Genomic DNA, 25,639 nt, shown 5'->3' with positions numbered 1-25,639 from the left:
CAAAATAATATTTCATTTAGGCAGGAACTAGCATAACATTCAAAGATTACATGTGTTTTCCTAAAGATAAAGCCAAAATATGAGTATGGATGAAAAGGTTAAACAGAAACAGCCCTTTGCAGAAATTAAAAGAGTTAAAATATTCAGTTAAAATATTTTTGAACTAAGACCAGCTGATTTAAAGTTGAAAAAGTACCTTTCCTATAAAGATCCACAGCCATTACCATGTGTTGGAGGCATTGAGTTACATACTCAACTTCTCCATGTTACACTCTCAGATCTTCATCTTCAAATGTGGTAGGCCTACCTCGGATTCGACTAAATACCATGGGTGCCAGATCGTTTAGTTATGCTGCCCACACTTAAAGGGGTACTTCAGCGCTGGGAAGATGAATCTGTATTTAAACTGGGTCATCAATGCAGTAGAAATGTGAAATTATTTTTGAATTTGGTGTCTTCTAGACTGAGAAAAGACAGAAAATTTATTTTTGTCCCATGGGGATGAAAGACTACAATTCCCAGAATGCTTCGCTGCCCTGTGAGGCCATTCCCAACGCCACCAACTTGATTACTGTGACTGAGTTAGAGAAGACACTTCAATTAAAAACTGTAGTCTGTTCAATATAATGAGTGAGTCACCGCGCGAGTATCACAGCACTGAGCACTAACTGCACGAGTGATGAGAGCTGAGGTAATCGCGACTAACGTTACACTCACGGCATACATTCACAACGAGAGTTCAGTCTGGCACGTTTCAGTTCATGCCTTTGCAAGCTTAACTTTCATAGAAATTAATTTGAGAAGTTAAAAGACATACATTGCTCACCATAGCTCCGTTTAAACGAGTGCCTGTAGCTGAGCTGTGAAACATGCGGAAATAGCTCCCTCTGCTGGCTGTAGTCTTTAGCCTTTGGGCAAACATTCCTCCTATGATGCAAAAATCGTCAATTTGCATCATAGGAGGAATTTTTCCAGAAATAAAATGCATAAATCTCTTGTTTCAGGGGGATATGAGGGGGGAAAGCTCAATCATTTGAATATACTCGAGGGTTTCTACTGATACAAAGCCATATGCTAATAGCTGAAGTAACCCTTTTAGGAACTCACTTCCTCTTAATGTTCACAATAGTGATTGTCTATTGACTTTTAAAACGTGTCTTAAAGGGTTATTTCAGAGATTTAGCATTAAGCTTTGTATTTAAACTGGGTCATTAATGTAGTAGAATTGTGAAACCATTTGAATTTGGTGCCTTCTAGACTGAAAAAAAGACAGAAAATGTATTTTTGTCTCATGGGGATGAAAGACAACAACTCCCAGAATGCACTTGCTTCGCTCCCCTTCGATGCCACTCACTAAAGCCACCGCTACTCAATCACTTTCCCACCGCGTTCGTTTTCATAAAATCAGTTCAGTTAGAGAACAGAAACTTGTTTGTTCAATATATTGTGATCACCGCTAAATCGCTGAAGGAACCCTTTAAAGGGGTGGTTGCAAGTGATTTCACTTTTCATTTTCAATTTTAGTTAGTGTGTAATGTTGCTGCTTGAGCATAAACAGTATCTGCAAAGTTACAGCGCTGGAAGTTCAGTGAAAACGGAGATTTTGTCTTTTAAAGTTATGGCAGTTTATTGCCTACAAAAACGTCCGGTTTGGACTACAACAAGCTTTTTCCTGGTTGGTGACATCATAAACCTAGCAGATATGACTTTTCCGGACAACCTGTGCTTGGAACTTCAGCCAATAAAAATACATGAAACTACTCTGGCCATCTAACCAATCTAAGACCATTGATTTTTTTGGAGGGATGGGCTTCATAGAAGCAGGAAGCAAACAAGCCGTTCAAAGGAGTGGAGACAGCGGTGTGGAGTAAAGGTAAAATATAAGAAAAATACAGCGTTTAAAAAAAAGAAGAAGTATTAAGCCCCATAAACACAACCAAGCCTAGAAAGAAAAAAAAACACGAAACCACCCCTTTAAGACATCTTTTATGTATAGGCTTTTTTATAATGTTTTATTGAGTCTTGACTGTACTTTAGTGTTCGTTGTGTGTTTTGTTTTGTGTAGTGATCTGTATTTTTGCTCGTGAGGTGACCTTGGGTGTTATGAAAGTCACCATTAAATAAAATGCAGTATTATTATTATTATTATAATCAGATTACTTTTTTTTGATAAAAAGTAATGTAACAAGTTACTTTTAAAGGGATAGTTCACAAAAAAATTAGTCACATTTACATTTAAAACATTTTTATTCTACTGAACACAAAAGAAGATATTTGGTTACAAAGATTCTTCGTGTTAGAATTTATACAGGTTTGGAACAACTTTAGAGTAATTGATGACTGAAATTTCCTTTTTGAGTGAACTATCCTTTAAATTTACAACAAAACTTACTTTTCCAAATAAATTACTTTGTTTTCTCATTTTTGACCTCTACTATACAGATGTGAATTTCTTTCAGCCTGAAGCTTACGTTACATTTTACGTTTGGTTTGAATGGGCCTTTACATGTACCAACATTTATTTTTTGTTATTAAAAAACAAACAAGCAAGCCCAGCTGAGAAAAGTAATGCAAAAGTAATATAACACTTTACTTTCCATAAAATGACCTATGTAGTACTTTATTAGTGAGTAACAATATTGTAACGCATTTCCTTTAAAAGTAACTTTCCCCAACACGGCATCACACACACACAGGACAAGACAGATACGTTTTATTCAAATGGCAGAGCATCATTTATTAATTCCAGATATGGTACAGGAGGTCTGTTGGTGTCATTGTTTTGATCTGACATTATCGCACCAGTTAGCATGAAATATAAGCTTGCAGCTTGTTGATGCTTTGTCAACTAAAGCATTCCTGCTTATAAAATAATTATTTCAAATATAACTGTGCGGTCATTTGCACTGGTTTACTCTCAACCGAAAAGAGAGAAACAATACAAAGTGTAAGAGAATAAAACAATTAAAAAAAACAATGAGAAGGAACAGCAGAGAAAGGATATGATGAAATCAATTCATTTTTTTTTTATGAATCAGTGGTGTTAATCTGAACAGTTTATGTGTACATTAGATTCTTAAGAGTCTTTATATTTTGAAAATTAAACTCTTTAGTCACATTATAGTCTCTAAACTTAACAGAGTGCCAAACACATCAATACACAGAAATGGGCCTGTTTTGGTGTAATTTCATATTGAATTATTTTTCAAATATAAGATGTGACCACATGGGGGAAAACATGGAAAAGGTGGTGTAATCTTTACAAGGTAAAACAAATATGTTTATACAAGAGAATGAAAAGTACATTTTAATGGCCATATGTCAACTAAAGTGAGTGCTCTTCCTCTTGCACAACCATGGATACAGTAGAACATGCACACATATGGGAATAACAGAAGTATAAGAGTTCACAGCTTTGCAAAAGGGACCATAAAGATCCTCATAAAGAGAGAAACAAATATGGGTGATGGTGCAGTCAAAGGTAAAACAATGGTTCCTGTTTGAGCTTTTGACCTGTCGTAGCCCTGCCCAAGACTCAAGCTATTGGGTGTTCACAGCAGTGTTCTGATCGTGCCAGAGACAAAATCAGTGTATGGTTTGTTCATTTTGTCTCTGCATATTAAGATGGACAAGGCCAAAAAGACACAACATACAATGTCATACAGAAAGAAATTCCAGGGGAAATAGTGAGAATAAAGGCTTTGCCATTTCTCTATGATAAACGTGTGACTAATTCCCATCTCTGAATTGTGATAATGCCATATGCATACAAAAAGTTAAACTAAATAATAAACGAGTGACAAAAACATGTCGTGTATGATAAACCAACTGCACAGTTCTGACATGATGATTATCATTAACCCATATATCAATACTCCTTTTGGAATATTAACTGAACATATGACACCTAAGGCAAAATCAACAGCTCATTTAAGAGCCCACATTTGAGCAAATTTAAAGATGAAGCTTATCTAGATATTTTACACTGGCCTGGTTAAAACCACTGCAAAGATACCCGATGGCACTAAAGGTAACAATGAGACAGAAAGCTAAACTGAACTGAGATTAGCAAACAGTCAACAAAACTGATTCATCTAACAATATTTTGCCAGTTTTGAGATTATCAGTACCGGCCGCTAAGCAAAAGTGTTATTATTAACATTCCCTTGCTTCCGGTCCAAATTTCAAACAGCCTTTTTAAATGATAATAAACATTTTCTATTTTCAATCGTATGTGGAATTTGAGTAAATATTGTGTAATACGCCATCATGTCATTTATGTATATTCATTTATGTATATATCCACATTACATCAGCCACCCTGCTCTCCCGATATCGGCAGCAGTTACTGAAGAAACAAAACATTTCTGTCGAACATTGCTTAACATGCCCAACTGTTTCCCTGCATGTCATCTGAAAGCTATGTGGAGGTCATAGTATTTAACATACACAGAGCAGTTTAGAAATAAGGAAGTCTTGTTTATGCACATGACCAAAACAGGGATTTAATCACCTGACGCACAGAGATCCAAGATATAGTGATTACTTGTTTCATGCATTTCATAACATCTGCATGAATTCAACGAATGACATGGGGGAAATTATCATGACTAGTGATCGACTGATATTTATATTGATCAGTCTAATTAATCATCCAGTATTTGGTCATTTTGAGGCTATTGGCACTAGATATTTGGCACGCTGTTTATCATTAACGTGCATGTTAATGCGTCCTTGTATCTCACTGATCTGTGCCCATTTCGTGTTTTAAAACTATACATATACAATGGAGTCCATAAGTCCGAGGACACAAAATAAACAATGCTTAGTAAATAAAAACATTTAAAAAAAAAAATAATTACATAAAACTAATATGAAATATATTAGATTTCCAAGTCACTAATCAAATAGGCAAATTTGTAGTGCCAACTTGCATCCATTGAAGTGCAAGATACTCTTTGTATTATTCTAAAATCATCAGGTTTTACACAAACTTGTGGCCTTCATACAGCTTGAGGGCTGCTGTCATAAAGGAAAAATACAACTTTTTTTCAATCAATTTTAAAGGCTGACTTGCCTGACATGTCCGCAGAGGTGGACAAAGTACACAACTCTATTACTTGAGTAAAAGTATAAGTACTACTGGTAAAATATTACTCCGTTACAAGTGAAAGTTGTAAAAACTGATTTTTACTCAAGTAAAAGTACAGAAGTATTTGTTTTCAAAAGTACTTAAGTATAAAAGTAAATTTCCTTTTTTGTGCCAATGGATTATTTTATTAATTATTTATAAATGCACACTATCATCATGGTTTAAGCCATTAAGTGATGCTCCATCTGACATACTACCATACGACTAACTTAAACTAATTTAAATACTTGTATATAAGTTACAAAGCTCTTTATAAAGCTGCTGTCACTTTAAGGCCGAATGCACTGATCCAATGCACTGATACACATCTGATATTCTCCCAACTTTACCACTCTTTCTCCCAGACGTTTATATTTTTAATATTTTATAAGACATGCACAAAGTGTGTGCCAACTAAATCTTGATTTTTTTTAAAAACTGAAACATACTTTCAAAGTATGGCTATGGGTGCACACACTTGTGCCTAAGGACCGTCGTCTTCCATTTTGCTATGAACAGATCAGTGTTCAAAAAAAGTTGGGGAAATGTATATGACTATAAGAGTGATTCCTGATAGACTGTCTGCAAAAACAACAACAAAAAACCTTTTAAAGAAGGAAAAAAATCATCCTCTGACTTTCAGAGGTGCAACAGAAATGACTTTCGACCTTGATAGAGATGTAGTGGAGTAAAAAGTACGATATTTGTCTTTCAAATGTAGTGAAGTAAAAGTCATAAGTTTCCGGAAAAAATAATACTCCAGTAAAGAACAGATACTCAAAAAGTGTACTTAAGTACAGTACTCAAGTAAATGTACTTAGTTACTGTCCACCTCTGCATGTCCGATGCTAGTTTAACGATGAAAAAAAAACGGGTGCATAGTCCAAAAGGGTTGTAACTACGTCAGCCTCAAACTAGCAAAAAACCCTTGGGTCATGCATGCTGTCAAATTGCGGCGGGTGTACGGTAGGGCCCTAAAACTCGCAATCCTTAGAAAAAAAGTCAGAAGGAGATAAAAAGTCACAATTGTCTTCAATACTTTTTAATTGTCAGTGTCAAAACAACTTAAAAACGAGACCTTCCCCGGCTTCCCAGATTGTCTATGAAAGCCTGTAGGCTTTTTAGTAGATTATTATGAGAGGTACATTTTTTCAGTGATAATCAAAAGAACGCAAAAAAATGTGCGTGCTCCCGAGAGCACTTCTTCCGAAATGAGACATGAATGAATCCTTATATTCACCTCATCTGTCATCGTGATGCAGGAGAATTGGAGAGCTGACGCAAACATTTCCACATCCGTATGAACATGCCATCTTAACCGCTGTTTTTTACCATCATTTTTGTTGTGTTTATTTTGTTACTGAGAGGAAAGCGTGCAGCACGTACAATATTTGCATATTCATAAAAAGCTCTCAGCAGCAGGGACGGCGTTGGGATGCTTCTTTAAATTTTATCGCTGCAAAGGTATTTTAAACTTCTTTTTACTTCTAAGCAAAGAACCAAAAACTCTGGGTATATTGGGGCTTTGAATCACGTTCAGTCTCTAGTACGCGTGCACGAGTGTGAGCAAAAGCAATATGTTTCGAGCTGCAGTTCACTTAACGGCCACAGGTGTCACTAATAACAGGGGTTTCTGGATTCTACATATAGCCCCTTTTGCAATGAAAAAGTTGTATTTAATTAGAAATATCCAAGCATGTTACTTAGTCTTCTCTGACTTTTGGACTCATATGTAGGCTATACCATTTGTTTATCGGCATTTGACCATCAGCCACCTTGCTTTCTAGACTGGCAGTCAGAAAACCCGCTATTCTATTGACCACTAGAAATGATATGATGAATAGATAATTTGTACTGCTTTTTAATCAGTTTATCTTACTCCACTGTACAAAACAAGTGCACCAAATCTGTTCAGCCATCTAACATACAAACAAAGGCTGCGCTAACAGGATGTTAGCATTAAAAAATAAAAGTGAGTGTTTATATTGTGCTTAAAAAGAAATACACATTTCATATTCAGTACAGATGAAAAATAATAACAATAAAAACATTATATATGCATTCAAGTGGTATTTCTATGGCTTTTTGTACAATACAACCTTTAGTGAAAATATACATCTACACATAATTCAAGTACAAATGTACAAAATTCTTTAAACTCATACCCTTTTTTTCTTTAATTATGATACAGTTTAATACAGTTCATAAATACAGTTGAACATTCATACGTTTAGCATTCTGATTGGCAGCTGATGGGAAGTGGGAGTGGTTTTAAGTCAAGATGGCTCCTCCTCCTCACTGTTGGCACTCCTAAAACAAACCTGTAAAAAGCAACATATCAGATGCACTGAAGCTTATACAGACTAACATGGCAAACATGAGTTTTTCTGATGATTTTCTGAAAGCTGAGGTCAAATTAGTCAAATATCGAGGGCAAAAAAAAAAATTCTATTGCCAACTGTATAGCCAAGCACTGCTCACAATGACGTCACTTTCACATCAAGCAGCTTTGTGTTGGTCAACGTAGCAAACCCATGTTACCAACTTGAACCCATTGCAAAATCTGCGGGAAATTTTTCACCCTCAAGCAACTGTGGATTTGAAATGACTGAATTTCACAAGCGAAAATTTGCTGCACAACAATAAATTTGACCACAAACCCACATCAATATGATGGAATGTAATCATCTGCAAAATAACTGAAACAACAAGACTAAAGATAATATTCATGTTTGGGGGAGCAAATCATCATCATAATTTAGGCCCTGTTTATACCTGGTATCGGAGATGAGTAGATGAGGGAGAAACAATTCATTAAACCATCTCTTTTGTCCACTTTCAACCACTTTTGTCTTGATTTCTTTGAGAGGAGGGTCTATGGGCGGGTCAATGTATGGGCTTTTTCAGATCTTTCAGTCTAATGGCCGAAATAAGCTTACGCATAACTTTATTCAATTTCTGTATATGTGTTATATATGAAGGCCACGAGAAAATATGACATTTATTATAATGGGTTTATAAAGATTTTTTAAGTTCATTTAAATTAAACATTATTTTTTTAAAGCCTAACGTTGAAATGGATAGCTTTCAATTATACTGTAATGTTAATGTCTATCATTAATGTTTAAAAAAATTATTTCATAGAGCCATCAGTAGCAGTATTAGTATCAGTGATACTGGCCTTCATTCATAAAAATATGCCATTACAACTAATATTTCAAATATACTGTCTTTAAGTGGATTCTACTTCAATCTAGAGAGTAACTGTGAAATTATTACAACATAAAAATAATAAAAACTCAGATGTTTTTAATCATGATTATGTGACAGAACTAATATATACAGTGGATAAAATAATTATTTGATCTCCTGCTGATTTTGTAAGTTTGCCCACTTACCCAAAGAATTTAAGGGTCTATTATGTTTATGGTAGGTTTATTTTAATAGATAGAGACAGAATATCAACCAAAAAGTTGATATCCTGTCATTTTAAGAACGTAAACCCTATTCCACCAAGGCAGTTTAAGTGCTGGTTTTGAGCCAGAGCCTAATTTCAGATTGATTCTTTGACTTTCTACCATGGAATGATTTTTGTGCCATAATTAAACAAACAAATCCAGCATTTTGCAAACAAACATGATCTGCTTTGCAAAGGAAAAAACAACTTGCAAACAAACAAACAAAGAAAGCAATGTGCAAATGCAGTTTGAACAAATTTTCTCACAAATGCAGTTCGCACAGATTTTCTCACAAATGCAATTCAGGCAGATTTTCTCACAAAAGCAGTTCTCTTCCAAAACAGCAGATTTCAGGCATGTAATAATTCACTCTCCTCACAATTGAGTTTGATACATGATACTGATCTTGCAACACAGTACAACAAGGCTGTAACCATGTCTTGAACATTGGGGAGAGAGGGGGGAGGGGGACAAAAACAAGTGAACAAAATTCACTTGTCCCCCTCAATATCTATGGTGGTTACGGCCCTGCAGTACAATACACCCACAATACTTTGAACAAATCCAAAATAGTTAATTTGATATTGCATCAGAGGTGAACTAGGCTGGGCTTGGTCCTTCTCCCATGCACATGAAAATGTGACTGCAGAAAAATAAATATTCACCATTCTGCTTATAATATATAGCTTACTATTTTATTTTATCAGGATTTACCAGATTTAATGTGACAATAACATATCACACAAAACTAAATCTGTCTAAACTTTAATCCACAATACATATTGTTGCATTTTTGTATTGCAATATATTGTGACACGATACACCCTACAAATTATTTTGAATTTTCTCAGTTGAATTTTATCATCAAATGTACAAATTACATAGAAGAAAATACTTTTTTATATCCCGTTTCACTACAGTGGATAAATGATATGGAGGATGGATGCATGCATTTTAATGGGAAAAAAAAAACTAGCCCTAGCTAAAATGTTTTCAGCCATGTCACTACTGATTTTGCACTTATCGGTCACAATAATATCTTTATATTTTATGTTTTTGTTTTTATGAAATAGGGTTGACGTCAGTGAATATCTCAAAAAGATTAATAATAGATGCCGTAGGACAGAGATACTGCATCCTGTTCACTGCTCATTTTCGTCAGCTGAAAACGTGTTTGAAAATCGTAAATTGACCCAAAGCGCCATCTGCTGTTCTGGTAGAGGAAGTTGCTCAACTGCATTTGTGAGAAAATCAGCGCAAACTGCATTTGTGAGAAAATTAAGCTGAGAGATTGTAACAGACATGTATGCATTTGTGTGGACTAGATTTGGTATTTGTTCAAAGGTTAGGCCGGTTTCACACTGCATGCATAGGCGGCGGCAACGCGTCGCAGGAGCAGAGCAGAAGTGGCAGTGCCGCGATCATTTCAGCGTCGAGTCTATTTTTGCCGCGCTGCTCACGCTGAATTAAAGCCACAGTGTATAGTTCTTAATAAAATGTACCTGGTTAACATGAAAAATAACAAATTTCACCATAAAATCATTAAGTGAAGTGTTCTCTGAGTTTTATTATCACCACATGCATCCTGCGCTGTGAAAAAAATTAATGAAATGCATGAAAACACATCACTGGCAAAAGTTTCTGCCCAAACTTCAACGGGCTGTATAAATGATTAAACCCAGAGGCATATCTTAACTTTAAGGTTACTTTTATCATGTAAACTACCTATAGCATGTTATATGCATGTGGTTTTGGGACAGAGGGGGACACGGTTGCATTTGCAGCATGCATGCCCATCATCAAAGCACGAGAATGACAGTGTCAGAGGTGAACACCGGAAAATGTGACAGAATGGACAATATTTGTCTATATTTGCAATACACGAGCTACGGTTCAGCTGCGCGAGACGAACGCTGGCAGTGTGAATGCACGACAGGAGTGCACGGCTCCCGCTCTCCATACGCACTGCTTGCGCGTGCAGTGTGAAACCGGCGTTACATGCAATTTATAGGATGGTTTGTATTTATTTGTGAAATATTTATGCTCACTCATTTATTTGCAAAACACAATAGATGTATTTGTTACTCCTCTGTGTTTTCACTCCAACTGTTCTTTGTATTTGCACATCGCTTTCTGTTTATTTGCAAGTCGAGTTTTCCTTTGCAAAGCAGATCGTGTTTGTTTGCAAAATGCTGGATTTGTTTGTTTAATTATGGCACAAAAATCATTCCATATTAGACACCCAAAGCATCAGCTCTACTCACTACACTGTAGTGAGATGGACTGTGTATCGATGTGTTTAGTGCCTTTTATGGGTCTTGTGAGTGTAAATGTACTGATTGCCAATAGAGGCCTATCTGAAGCCTTTCTCAGCCATCAGCTTTCAACAAAAATATCTTCATTTGTGTTCTGAAGAGGAACGAAGGTCCAACGACACGAGGGTGAGTAATTAATGAAATAATTTTCATTTTTGGATGAACTAACCCTTTAATAGCTGCTACATTGTAATCTCTGTCTATACAAATTATGGCGAGCTGCACGAATGCGTTGGATTCGCTGTGTTTTGATGTCGATGTAGGATCGTAAAGCCATGTCCATCAATAGTAACGCAACATTCGCAACATTGTTGAAGGAAGGCTTGTTCGAGATGCATCGGCACTAGCATTACCTCTGAACTAGCACCCGGTTCATGCTGGTGGAAAAGGGGTACTAGTGTCAGCTCATTATGTTTATAACAGATACCTGCCCACAGAATCTGTATCTTCCATTCCAACATCTCCACCACCATGGGGAAGACCAAAGGGCTGTCAAAGGACACCAGGGGCATGATTGTAGCCTGCACAAGGCTGGAATGGGCCACAAGACCATCAGAAAGAAGATTGGTGAGAAGGACCCAGCTTTTGGCGCAACTATTCATAACCATCAATCGCCCTCGTTCTGGAGCTCTATGCAACATCTCGTCTCATGGGTTAAAGATGATTGTGTGAAAGGTGATGGAACAGCCCAGAACTACACAGGAGGAGCTTGATAATGATCTCAAGGCAGTTGAAACCACAGTCACCAAACAAAGCATTGGTAAAACACTACGCCGCAATGGATTGAAATCCTGCAGCGCCTGCAAGGTCCCCCTGCTAAAGAAAACATATGTACAGGTCCGTCTGAAGTTTGCCAATGGACATCTAAATGATTCAGAGAAGGCCTGGGAGAACACCATCCCAACAGTCAAGCGCAGAGGTGGAAACATTATGTTTTGGGGCTGTTTCTCTGCTAAGGGTACAGGACGATGATAACCCGTAAAATCTCCCTTCCCTCATGGGTGGATGGGTCTTCTAGAATGGCAATGACCTGAAACATACTGCCAAGTAAACAGAAGTGGCTCAAGAAGAAGCACATTATGGTCATGGAGTGGCCTAGCCAGTCTCCAGGCCTTAATACTATAGAAAAACTATGGAGGAAGTTAAACGAGTAAAGAGGAGTGGACCAAAATCCCTCCTGAGATGTGTGCAAGCCTGGTGACCAACTGCATGAAACGTCTTACCTCTGTGCTTGCCAACAAGGGTTTCTCCACCAAGTACTAAGTCTTGATTGGGCATCAAATACATATTTTCCTTAGTGAAATGCAAACCAATTTATAACCATTATATAATTTGTTGGTTGATATTCTGTCTCTATCCGTTAAAATAAACCTACCATAAAAATTATAGACCCTTCAATTCTTTGTAAGTGGGCAAACTTACAAAATCAGCAGGAGATCAAATAATTATTTTCCCCACTATATATATATATATATATATATATATATATATATATATATATATATATATATATATATATATATACACTGTATACATAAGAGAGTGCAACATGTAAACCAAAATAAATACATTCAGCCCTGTAGTATGAACATAGAGACAGATAGGAGAACTTTGGCCATTCAGAGACGGTTTAACCATTCAAGATCATAAATGGCAAACAAAGATTTATTGCCAATAAAACTAATAGATGAAGGTGGGAAAGTCTGTTTGGAAAGAGCCAGAAAATACCTCAAGCCCCACCCCCTCTGACCACAGCGGGCGGCACGCTAGCACTTGCCTCTCGGCGGAATAACCGGTAGAAGAATCCTCGCTTGGGCGCTGGATTTGGCCTGTTTACATCCAGATCAGAACACAGGGCTCCGTCCATCTCGAACACATTAATCTCCTTAAAGCACTCCATCTCAATCATCTGAAATATTGACACACAATTATACAACAATTATACACACTTAAAACGTTCCATGCCAGTCTTTTATTTCACATCCTGGCTACATTTCCATCTAGGATTTTTGGAAGGAAATTGTACTGCTCACAAGTAACTCTTTTATTGACTTAATGGAGCTGTGTCTCATTTAATTTATCTCAGATACTTCTCGACATGAAAAAATTACACAATAGTCTATATACTGTAAGAGTGCAGAGCTATAAAATCAAATTGATCCAAAGTATAAATTATATTATATATTACAGTTTAGAATCTTACAAGATTTACATTTCATATAAATCCTGTTCTTTTAAACTTTAGACTATTATGATTAGATTTATATTAGAATGATTTCTGAAGGATCATGTTCTGAAGTGACCAGAGTGCTGTACCTCATTTTGCCATGGGATGGAGACACTTCCTGTTACAAACTTGTGGTAGAAGTCATCGTCTGTAGGGTCCAAATTTACACCTTTGACTGTAGAAAACTGCTCTATGTCCAGAACATCCTTGCAGTACACCGCACGTGGCTAGAAAGAAAAACAGCAAATCTGACAAACATCCTCCTGGAAAATCCTATGTTTAGTCTAATAGGTGCTCTTGAATCAAGCATATAAAAATATGGAAACAGCCAATCAATAACTCACATCAGGACAGAATGGTGGTTCTAGTATGTTGGCCTCCAATCGCTTGAAATTGATGTTGCGGAAAATGGTATGCAGTTTGACTTCAGCCCCTCCATTACCTCGACACCCCAACCGCTCCTTTGGATCTTTACATAACAACTGTAGAGCCCAGGAAAAGAGAGGGAAAGTGCTGTCAGAAACGGGAACTGAGGTCAGGGAGGCTGACACAGAAGAGGAGAAATCCCAGTGGAAGTAAAACTAACCTTGAGGTCACAGTCTTCCATGACACCATGAGAGAGGACTAAACAACACTCCCTCTTTCACTACTACAAATGAACTCTTTCCCATGTTCAAAATATTACACATTAAAGCCAACATTCAAAATGTCAAGTTAATTCTGACTAATAGCCATCTATGAAAAAGTTCACAAGTGACACAAGTTCTAATACACCTACACTTAGTACTCATGTTGCTTTTGGAAACACTTTTATAGCTCTTTTGATAAAAATTTAAATGTAATGACTCTAAAATGTATCATGGAGCAGTGTTGTTTTCATGAACTAAAACGTATTAATTAAAAAAGATGAAATAAAATAAAATGTAAATATTAGAAGAAGAAAAAAATCTAACTTGGCAACTAACTGAAATAAAAATAAATGAAAGCTAAATAGACATATAAAAAAAGACAAAAGAACATCATCTAAACTAAAATTTAAATAAAAACACAAATATAAAATTGAAGCTTATTCTAATTTCTAAATAATAAAAAACTACACTGATGTGGTGTAGTCAAGCAAAACACACACACACACACACACACACACACACACACACACACACACACACACACACACACACACACACACACACACACACACACACACACACACACACACACACACACACGTTGGTCTATGTGGTTTACAGGGACTACTTTCTCAAAAAAACATAATTTAGGATGTTTTTAAAGCTATTTGAAATATACTGCATTTATATTGTAATACAAATTTGTGTCCTCATAAACCACATAAACAGGCTCACACACACACACGCACGCACGCACGCACGCACGCACGCACGCACGCACGCACGCACGCAAATTCATTTTAACAGAAATAAATAAATAAAAAACATGTTAATGATGTTTTATTAATTGCAGTCTTCATTTCATGTATATTTAAATTCTGACAAAGTATTATCACTGACACCAATACCAACTTATGTTGACTATGGTTTAGTTGACACACTCCCACCGTACGAGTCCTGGTTACATTGGCACTGTGGCATTGTTCATGTGTTCTCATCCCATAAATATGTAAAAAAAAAAGAAAATTGCGTTTAAGCATTAAATGTGCACCTGTCGGCAGATGTCTTTAGCATCTTCAGAGAACTTTTCAGTGTATTCCTCCTGGTCCTCACACACACGGCGGTCTACCTCTTCTCTCTTCACGCGCTCTTTGCGGCGACGGAAAGGAGACTGACCCTGAATCATTTCGTATATTAGGCATCCCAAACCCCACCAGTCGGGACAGAAGGTGTAGCTCTCATTCTGAATGACCTCTGGTGCTAAAAACACATAAGGAGAAGAATGAGGTCAAACACTCTATGACAAGTACCGCTGAAGAGATACGGAATGCATTTGGCTCTTACCCATGTATCCCACCGTGCCAACACGCCCTCGTATCGTCTCAGCCTCTGGAATTTGGACCGCCAGCCCCAGATCAGAAATACGGATGTGCCCTAGAGAACAACATCTTATTCTTTAGTGTGTAATGCTTATGCTGCTGAAAGGTCTGCAAAGTTACAAAGCTCAAAGGCGACTCCAAATGGAGACTGAAAGAGGGCTTAATAGGTCCTCTTTGAAATCTGCAGTTTTTTCATTCCTAACATGCCCAAACATGACATGCTTCAAAACTTTAACAAGTTAAAAGAATGTTCTCCCTAGAGGTACATGCTCTAGTTAAAGAAGTTTAACAGGAAAAACTAGATTTTTTACATCTGAAGAAAATGTGAGTAGTGTGTGTTGCAGAATGCGTCACTACAATGCAAGAGTGTTCTGGGTGAATGGCAAGAGTCATCGCTATGTGGTTGTTGCTAGGGTGTTCTGGGTGGAAAATGTCTAAAGAGTCCACTCTTAAATCTAGATATGCATGAATAAGATAAACATGAGAAGAAGAAAAAAAAAAAAAAACGGGCCTTAAAATGCAGTGGTACATATAAAAAGGGCTTACCACGGTCATCTAGGAGAATATTCTCAGGTTTCAAGTCTCTGCAAATATAGAGAATTTGTTTTTTAGAGAGGTAAATTATAATAACTATAGTTATTACTTAACCATTTTGTTATTAACTGTTAACGCTAGCAATAAAAACTTTGTGGAGTCAGTAAGATATTATTGAAAGAAGTCTCTAATGCTCACAAAGACAGCATTTATTTAATCATAAATACAGTAATATTCTGAAATATTGTTACATTTTTATAAAACTTTTTTCAATTATATTTTTTAAAATGTAATTTATTCCTGTGATGCAAAGCTGAATTTTCACCATCAGCTAGCATGATAATCCTGCTCTATTTCTATCAATGACCAGGAAATTCCATATGAACTGTCTACTCAAATTGCCTGCTTTTAATAAAAGGCATAAACAAAAGAAACAAAAAAAGACATTTGTTTATATTAATTTTCCATAGAAAACGATGCCTGCCAATGGATGGAAAGTAAAGCCTCCCATTCAAATAAAATCCTCACAATTTAAATATATTCAAATCTCGCAGCTGAAAATTGCTGTGCCTGAAACAATTCAGTATCTTCAAGTTATCACTGGACAGAATCGGTAGACTTTATCATCTATATTCTGGAAAACAGGGGCGTAACGATATATCGTTAATTGATATGTTGCAATATAAAAATGGTTGATGTAAACCATATGATTTGCAAGTTGGTTTTATCCAAGGCTTAACTTGCTGTATTAATAAGGTATAATTCACCCAAAAATTTAAATTCTGTCGTCATGTACTCACCCTCATGTCCTTTAGTTTAACTTCCAAAGAGATTCCTGCACCTCTCTCAAATTTAAAAGATCCAAATAATGTAATAAAGGCATCATAAAAAGAACTAATCGAGTATAACATCCAGGTCCAAGTCTTCTGAAGAGACACGATGACTTTACATGATGAATAGATTTACAACGATGCGCATACTTTAGTAAACACGAACGCTCAAATGATTGCGTGACACACTAAAACACCATTTGAGTGAGCAAATGCAGAATTCAATTTTTTGGATGAGTTAAACATTTACAGTTTGAGAACGCTCATTTTGACACGCTTTATTGCATACATCATCTGAAGCAAACAAATTAATACGTATGATCACCAGATCACTTTTAGTTTTAGTATGATTATTCAAAGCTGAATAAGCTTTAGATGGTTCATTCTTATAGCTATAGTGCATTAATTGCAAATGGGGAAATATTTGTGGGTCCTGATAATAATTCACTAATAACAATAATTTAATTTAATAATAATAATACAAAGTAAAAAATAAACTAAAATATTGCAACACATATCGTATCATGAGTTCAGTAACGAGATTTATAACATATCGTGTGACACGGGTGTATCGTTACACTCCTATTGTGTAGAAAATGTGTACAATTGTGCAAAATGGACGTAAACACATTAAAATGTGAGTGTTGAGAAAACTAAACGCACCTGTAGACGATCCTCTCTCGATGCAGGTCCTCTAAGCCACAGCAAATCTCTGCTGCATAAAAGATGGCACGCTGTTCATCAAAACCTGAGTTTCCCATGTTATAGATATGAAACTTCAAGTCACCGCCATTCATTATAGTCAACACCAAACATAGAGCGTCCTTAGTCTCATATGCATATGCCAAACTAACCTAGGGAAGAAAAAGAGAGAAAAAGAGGTGCATTGTTATCTATTCATGAAGAAAGGATACATGAAACTTTGTGGTGCATGTGAAACCCAATGTTTTTTGAGCACATTCACATAAATGATCTGGATGACTGGCACATGTAATACAGCACATTTCAAAACTCCACAAGGTTATGCCACTATAACGAAAAATTGACACTCATTTAACCATTAAAGCATCTTGATTGTATTTGTTAGGACCTTTAAGTATACAGTAGTGATAATAGAGACCATGGTCAGAGAATCGAAGGAAAACTACATTTTTTAATTTTCTGAAGAAAAAGAGATGTATGCTCATGCAAAGTTGCTATGCAGTTGCTAGGGTGTTTTGTGAAGTCACTAGGACATTAGTATGTGATTTGAATTCTGATTTCAGACTTGTTTTTTAAAGTATTATGCTCACCAGGTTATCTCAAAAACAGTACAAACAGTAATATTGTGGTATAATCAGCACATTAGAATGATTTCTGTGACTCTGAAGACTGAAGTAAAGGCTGCTTCGCATCACAGGAATAAGTTACATTTGAAAACATATTAGTTATTTTAAATTCACATTATGACTGTTTTACTGTATTTTTAAACAAATAAATACAACCTTGGTGAAGATAATACTTCTTTCAATTAAAAGACTTAATTATTCAAAAATTTTAAATGGTTCTCAGTCTACTAAGTGAAAAATGTCTGATTGCATAGAAAAGTGACCACACATCTCTATTCAACAAGCCATACAATTCGAGGTATCATTCATTTTCTATAGCACGGTACATGACAAGTTTAATACGTATGATTAGAGGTTTAGAAAAACCCAAGTTGCAGTAATAATGGTGATGTTTAACTTAGCAACTCTTTTACACCAGCATGTCCTCAGTGATCTGCTGAGTGACACGTGAGGAGAACAACTGCAGAAGTTGAAAACCGCTGTGTTAAGGAGGGGTTCTCATCCCTCAGCGGTTACACCCAACATTGTGGGTGGTTAGGTTTCAGAAGCAGACAGATGTGGGAACGAGCTGTGAAGTCAGACAAAGAAGTTGATGTTACTGAGAACCTGCTGCTCAAGACCACGAGAACAATCAAAAGACCCTTTATATATTTACATGAAATATAACTCCAATGAGAGCCGATCTTAGTGGTTACAAACTACAATGTAAAGCAATCTGATCATTCATCATGTAAATAGTGCTGATTTTAAAATTAAAAGGAATAAATTACTCTGTACAATGGCACTGGCACACACACATACATATATACATAATAATCCTAATCCAAATTGTGTGTGTGTGTGTGTGTGTGCCAGTGCCATTGTACAGTTATGGTAATGTCACGGGGTTGATATATCATACTGTTTGCATGGTACAATATTTAGATGGTAGTCCAAAGTAGTAATACCAAGGTGCTTGAATGACCATAAAAATGCTTGAAGTGCGAAAGGTGAAAAGTACCCTATATATATATATATAGAGAGAGAGAGAGAGAGAGAGAGAGAGAGAGAGAGAGAGAGAGAGAGAGAGAGAGAGGAGGGGGGGGTAGATAGAGAGATAGAGAGATAGAGGGTACTTTTCACATTTCAAGCATTTTATATATATATATATATATATATATATATATATATATATATATATATATATATATATATATATATATAAATACGCCCAATTTTTCAGTTTTTGATTTGTTAAAAAAGTTTGAAATATCCCATAAATTTCATTCCACTTCATGACTTCATTACAGTTTTATATCTTTATGTTTGAAGCCTGAAATGTGGCAAAAGGTCGCAAAGTTCAAGGGGGCTGAATACTTTCGCCAGGCACTGTATATATATATATATATATATATATATATATGTATGTATGTATGTATATATATTAGTATATTGTGATAAATTTCATTATTTTCCATAATGTAATGATAAAAATTAAACTTTCATATATTTTAGATTCATTGCACACCAACTGAAATATTTCAGGTCTTTTATTGTTTTAATACTGATGATTTTGGCATACAGCTCATGAAAACCCCAAATTCCTTTCTCAAAAAATTATCATATTTCATCCGACCAATAAAAGAAAAGTGTTTTAATACAAAAAAAAGTCAACCGTCAAATAATTATGTTCAGTTATGCACTCAATACTTGGTCGGGAATCCTTTTGCAGAAATGACTGCTTCAATGCGGCGTGGCATGGAGGCGATAAGCCTGTGGCACTGCTGAGGTGTTATAGAGGCCCAGGATGCTTCGATAGCGGCCTTAAGCTCATCCAGAATGTTGGGTCTTGCGTCTCTACACTTTCTCTTCACAATATCCCACAGATTCTCTTTGGGGTTCAGGTCAGGAGAGTTGGCAGGCCAATTGAGCACAGTAATACCATGGTCAGTAAACCATTACCAGTGGTTTTGGCACTGTGAGCAGGTGCCAGGTCGTGCTGAAAAACGAAATCCTCATCTCCATAAAGCTTTTCAGCAGATGGAAGCATGAAGTGCTCCAAAATCTCCTGATAGCTAGCTGCATTGACCCTGCCCTTGATAAAACACAGTGGACCAACACCAGCAGCTGTAGCCCAAAGTGTCTTGACCTGGGGAATGCGGCACCTGTAGCCCATTTCCTGCACACGCCTGTGCACGGTGGCTCTGGATGTTTCTACTCCAGACTCAGTCCACTGCTTCCACAGGTCCCCCAAGGTCTGAAATCGGTCCTTCTCCACAATCTTCCTCAGGGTCCGGTCACCTCTTCTCGTTGTGCAGCGTTTTTTGCCACACTTTTTCCTTCCCACAGACTTCCCACTGAGGTGCCTTGATACAGCACTCTGGGAACAGCCTATTCGTTCAGAAATTTCTTTTTGTGTCTTACCCTCTCGCTTGAGGGTGTCAATGATGGCCTTCTGGACAGCAGTCAGGTCGGCAGTCTTACCCATGATTGCGGTTTTAAGTAATGAACCAGGCTGGGAGTTTTTAAAAGCCTCAGGAGTCTTTTGCAGGTGTTTAGAGTTAATTAGTTGATTCAGATGATTAGGTTAATAGCTCGTTTAGAGAAACTTTTCATGATATGCTAATTTTTTGAGACCGAAATTTTGGGTTTTCATGAGCTGTATGCCAAAATCATCAGTATTAAAACAGTAAAAGACCTGAAATATTTCAGTTGGTGTGCAATGAATCTAAAATATATGAAAGTTAAATTTTTATCATTACATTATGGAAAATAATTAACTTTATCACAATATGCTAATTATTTTAGAAGGACCTGTATACACACACACACACACACACACACACGCATATATACATATCTATATATAATGCTTGAAGTGTGAAAAGTACCCGATGCAGGTGGAAAGTACCAACATGTAAGAAGTGCCAGTAAGCAAGACAAGGGAAGTGCAAGTAAGCAAGAAAGGGAAACTTAAGATTATATCCACACTACCATTCAAACATTTGAAGTCATTAATTAAAAGTATTAATTAACTAAAAGTATTAATTAATTAAAATTAATACTTTTATTTAGAAATAATGCATTAAATTTACCAAAGATCTTGAACTAAACTGGATGCACCTCCTAATAGAAATAAATACTGTGATGCTATTTCTATCATGAGGTTCATCAATTTTTGGTCAAGATCTTGTAAAGCACTCTGTAAAGTCTCCTCCAGCACATCCCAAAGTCTTTTTAATTAATTTAATGTCTGGACTTGGAGAAGCCAATTCATGTATGAAAATTATTTTTCATTCTCCCTCCCAACCTTTCTTTCACAGTTTGAGCCTGTTGAATCTTGACAGTGTCATCCTGGAACAACATAGTTGTTTAAGAAATGAAAGCTGCACACTCATCAGTTAGTGTTAGAAGAACCTTTGCCAAACATATAAGATGCTATAAACATAATAGCCACTGCATTAATGATCTAGTTTTATATATATATATATATATATATATATATATATGTAGGTTTTACTGCACGGGTCTCAAAGATGATGAGTGCACATGTTAAAACTCATTGCAACAAACATTTACCCATGAGGATAAAAAAAAGTCAAAGTCATAATGTTATAAACTAAAAATATTGACCGTTTTACTGTATTAAAAAATACAAAATAATCCAAAATACAAAACTATACATAAATGTTGATCTATATATACATAATTAGATCAGTAATCTTGCTGCTAAAAGTTTCAGCTCAATAGCAGGGTGACAAGTCAGATAATAGAATACAAAGCTGTTTCCTATCACACACAGCTCATATTAGTCACAGCATTATGTCATTTTATACTGTTAGAGTTTACTTGTCATCCCCAACTTTTCAACACGAGTCTGTTTATACATACTAAATGAACTCTGAGGCTGGAGAGAGAGAGAGAGAGAGAGAGAGAGAGAGAGAGAGAGAGAGAGAGAGAGAGAGAGAGAGAGAGAGAGAGAGAGAGAGAGAGAGAGAGAGAGAGAGAGAGAGAGAGAGAGAGAGTGTGTGTGGGTTTAGGGTTTAGAGCACTTGACTCTGCTCTCTAAAGCTGCTGTTTGGTCAGCGTTGCCAGGCAACAGAGATGTTCTCATTTGTGAAGTAGTTCATGAGGAGCAATCGTTCCTGCCTGTAGCATGAATGCGCACAAAGACTCACACACGCATGCATACTCTTGCGAACACATACACACACACATATCTTCTTTCTTTTAAATTTAGATGTACTTTACATACCTAAAAGATACTTCCACTAGTTGCAATGCTAAGCACAACTCACCTGTATGTGTATGTGGCTGTGTGTGTCTGTGCAAGCTTGTGTGTTAGTGTGTGGGTGGGTGGACAGAGGCTCAGGTGCTCTACAGCTGTAGTGGAATGAATCAGAGGCCGACATTACACTGCAGGCACTGTGCGCGATGTCTGTACACATGTTCTGATGGCTGTTTCCTTTCAATAACGTTTCTGAGGTGCTAGAATGGTTCATTTTTTGAGATCCTAAAATGTTTACTGCATGACCAAATTCCAAAAGATAATGTAAAAAGGCTTCAAGTTATTTAAAGGAATAGTTCAGCTAAAAAGGAGAATAATTTACTCGCCCTCATGTCATTCTAAACTCAAGTCATTTTCATCTGTGAAATAAAAAAAGATTGTTTCCTTTGAAAGAGAATGGAGACTGAAGCTATCAAGCTCCAATAATGACCATAAAAAGCATCATAAAAGTAGTCCATAAGTGGCATCAAACCTGGTGCAACATATTTGAAAGTGCATGAAAACACATGTTGTATGAACCACTATTTTAGTGCATTTTATTATCATTTTAGAGCTTGACAATCAAGTAATAAAAAAGCAACCAAATTATTCTGCAGTGGCAGTGTTGTTATTGTGAACTAATACTTAAAATAATAAAATACTTAAAAGTCCTATGGCATGACATTTTAATTTTATGAGGTTTGATGAACAGGGGTGGTTGATTTCCCTTATTTAACTTTAGTTAGTGTGTAGAGCATAAACAGTATCTGCAAAGTTACAGCGCTGAAAGTTCAGTGCAAACGGAGATATTGTCTTTTAAAGTTATGGCAGTTTATTGCCTACAAAAACGTCCGGTTTGGACTACAACGAGCTTCTTCCTGGGTTGATGACATCATAAACCCTTGCTAGTCACCAGATGTGACTTCTGCCTGTAATGGTAAGGGGCGTGGTGTTTCCATTGCGTTTTTTGGAGGGATGGGCTTCATAGAAGCAGGAAGCAAACGAGCCGTTCAAAGGAGTGGAGACAGCGGTGTGGGATAAAGGTAAAACATAAGAAAAATATGGTGTTTAAAAAAAGAAAAAAAAAGAAGTATTAAGACACGTTATACTGCGCCCCATAAACACAACCAAGCCTAGAAAAAAAAACACGCAACCACCCCTTTAATACGAGTTCCCCTAGCCTGCATATTGTCCCAAAGTGGCAAGAAATTTTGATCGGTATAAACCGAGTTCTGGCTGTCTTTCTCTACCTTTGAGAAAATAAGAGCCCAGACGATCTGATCTTGAATCCTCCTGTTATGACGTCCAGGAAAGGTTACCGCCCCTTCCTCTGCTTTGCCCGCCCAGAGAATTAGTAGAGAATGGATTCAGTTTATCAGTCGTGATGTCAGCACAGGCATATGGATTTAACAACTGGCCGTCTTGATACATCAGTGAATCAAGCCAGTGACTAAAACTAACAACTTCAGATCGTTTCTGTTTGTACCATGAAACATATCTGTTATTTAAATGATTAAACTACAGAGAGCGATCAAAGAACACTCTTTATAATGTTCGGATCTGTCAATCACGTATATCTGCAGTGCACACTTGCCCAAACTGCCGTTTGAATGACGCTGTTAAACTGCTCAACAGAAGCTCTTACTGTATTCATGTCGATGTCGTGTTTGTTGTTAGTTGTGATGAAAGCATTTTGTGAGAGAAATAACGTCGCAAAGTTCACTCGTGTTTATTCAGAGCTCTCAGATACAAACAAAATAAATTTGCGCACGCACTGTCCTCTCAACAACTCTGTACAATAACACTTTCTCAGCAAACTTTCCCCAGCTCTCCGTCTCTCCCTGGACTGGCAGTGCTGCTCGCACCTGACTAAATCACGCCCCATCTGCCAAATAATCTAATTTCAAATGCAGATGTTAGCCAATCACAACAGTGGGTGTTTTTACTGAAGTCTCTCAGCAGACACGCCCCTTGAAACAGAGCACTCAAGCTGGAGGGTTTATATCAGTATATAAACCCAGTATATAAAGAATAGAAAAAAGCCCTTTTATTTCTAAATTATGAAATGTTTTGATGTAAAAACCATACTAACAATATAAAGAAACATTATAAAATAATTTTTAAAAAATCCATGCCATGGGACCTTCAATACTTAAAATACCATTTAAAATTATTTTCCGTATTTTAAATAAAGCTGAAATTAAATATTGGCAACATTTTAGTTTAGGGTCCAATTCTCACTATTACCTATTTGCTTATTAGCATGCATAGTACTAGGATATCGGCTGTTTATTAGTACCTATAAAGCACATGTTAAAAATTAGACCATGATTTACTCAAATGTCCTGGCTCTTCCAGGTTTTATAATAGCAATTAATTGTTGCTCTGTTTTGCATATCCTTCATAAAACTGCTCCACACGGCTCCAGGGGGTTAATAAAGGCCTTCTGAAGTGAGGTATCTAGCTTCCACCAGACCGCCTTCCGTATTAAACTTACTTGCAGTTGCCTCTTGCAGTTCAAAATGCTTGCGCTACTAATCTGATGATATAGCACACCAGTAAGGTTTTTTTCTGCTCAAGCGGAAGCTCTATATTTTACTTCATATAGTTTTAAATATGGATATTTTTCTCACACAAACGCATCGCTTCGCTTCAGAAGGCATTTATTAACCCTTCGGAGCAGGGTGGAGCAGTTTTATGAAGGATATGCAAAACAGAGCAACAATTCATTGCTATTATAAAACCTGGAAGAGCCAGGACATTTGAGTAAATCATGGTCTAATTTTCATGTTTGGGAGAACAAACCGTTTAACATGTGCTTTATAGGTACTAATAAACAGCCGATATCCTAATACTATGCATGCTAATAAGCAAATAGGTAATAGTGAGAATTGGACCCTAAACTAAAGTGTTGCCAATATTTAATTTCAGCTTTATTTAAAATACGGAAAATAATTTTAAATGGTATTTTAAGTATTGAAGGTCCCATGGCATGGATTTTTTAAAAATTATTTTATAATGTTTCTTTATATTGTTAGTATGGTTTTTACATCAAAACATTTCATAATTTAGAAATAAAAGGGCTTTTTTCTATCTTTATAGTTAAAAATAAAACTGTAATAAAAACAAATGAAAGCTAAATAGAATGAGAGTAATACATAACAAAATTACGAAAACAACTACAAAACAGCATTAAACAGAAGTTACAATAGTCTTTTCTTTTCCTATTGTAATGTATATGTGAGTGAAACAGCTACTTGAACAAGAAAAAAAAAAGTAGGGCAGAACTTCATTTTGTCTATCCAACTGATTGGATTACGAGGGATCATGATTTATTTTATTTTATTTTTATATGTACGGATTACGGAATTGTCCATTTGGATCCAGTACTATAATAGCATATAAATAATACAAATACAATCTGGAACAAAACAAAAATAGTTCATTCAATCCTTAAGTACATTTCTTCTAGTACTATTTTACTTTAAATCAAAAGTGATAATGTTTAGATCATCTAGGTTTGGTTCAAAGTTTTATTTAAGACATTTTTACTGGTGAAATT

The 25,639-nt window shown here is 36.3% G+C and overlaps 1 protein-coding gene across 2 annotated transcripts in view; it reads right to left on the bottom strand.

Annotated features, from left to right (window-relative positions):
* Positions 1 to 2,697: 2,697 nt before the first annotated feature.
* grk4 (G protein-coupled receptor kinase 4) overlaps positions 2,698 to 25,639 on the bottom strand; it is a 53,847-nt gene continuing 30,905 nt past the window's right edge. Inside the window, exons 9-16 of one of the 2 annotated variants that reach the window (XM_067442025.1) lie at positions 17,167 to 17,357; positions 15,686 to 15,723; positions 15,105 to 15,194; positions 14,812 to 15,020; positions 13,476 to 13,613; positions 13,221 to 13,358; positions 12,682 to 12,813; positions 2,698 to 7,452 (exon numbers count right to left, since the gene is read on the bottom strand). In XM_067442025.1, the coding sequence (XP_067298126.1) occupies positions 7,408 to 7,452; positions 12,682 to 12,813; positions 13,221 to 13,358; positions 13,476 to 13,613; positions 14,812 to 15,020; positions 15,105 to 15,194; positions 15,686 to 15,723; positions 17,167 to 17,357 (981 nt within the window). In that variant the 3' untranslated portion in view covers positions 2,698 to 7,407. Of the gene's footprint in view, positions 7,453 to 12,632; positions 12,814 to 13,220; positions 13,359 to 13,475; positions 13,614 to 14,811; positions 15,021 to 15,104; positions 15,195 to 15,685; positions 15,724 to 17,166; positions 17,358 to 25,639 lie in introns of both variants that reach the window. The other variant, XM_067442024.1, reaches the window with a different exon arrangement.

The sequence above is a fragment of the Pseudorasbora parva genome, chromosome 4, assembly GCF_024679245.1.
Source record: "Pseudorasbora parva isolate DD20220531a chromosome 4, ASM2467924v1, whole genome shotgun sequence".
NCBI classification, from domain to species: domain Eukaryota; kingdom Metazoa; phylum Chordata; class Actinopteri; order Cypriniformes; family Gobionidae; genus Pseudorasbora; species Pseudorasbora parva.
The sequence above is the reverse complement of the archived record's forward strand: the minus strand, read 5'-3'. Positions and strand labels throughout refer to the sequence as shown.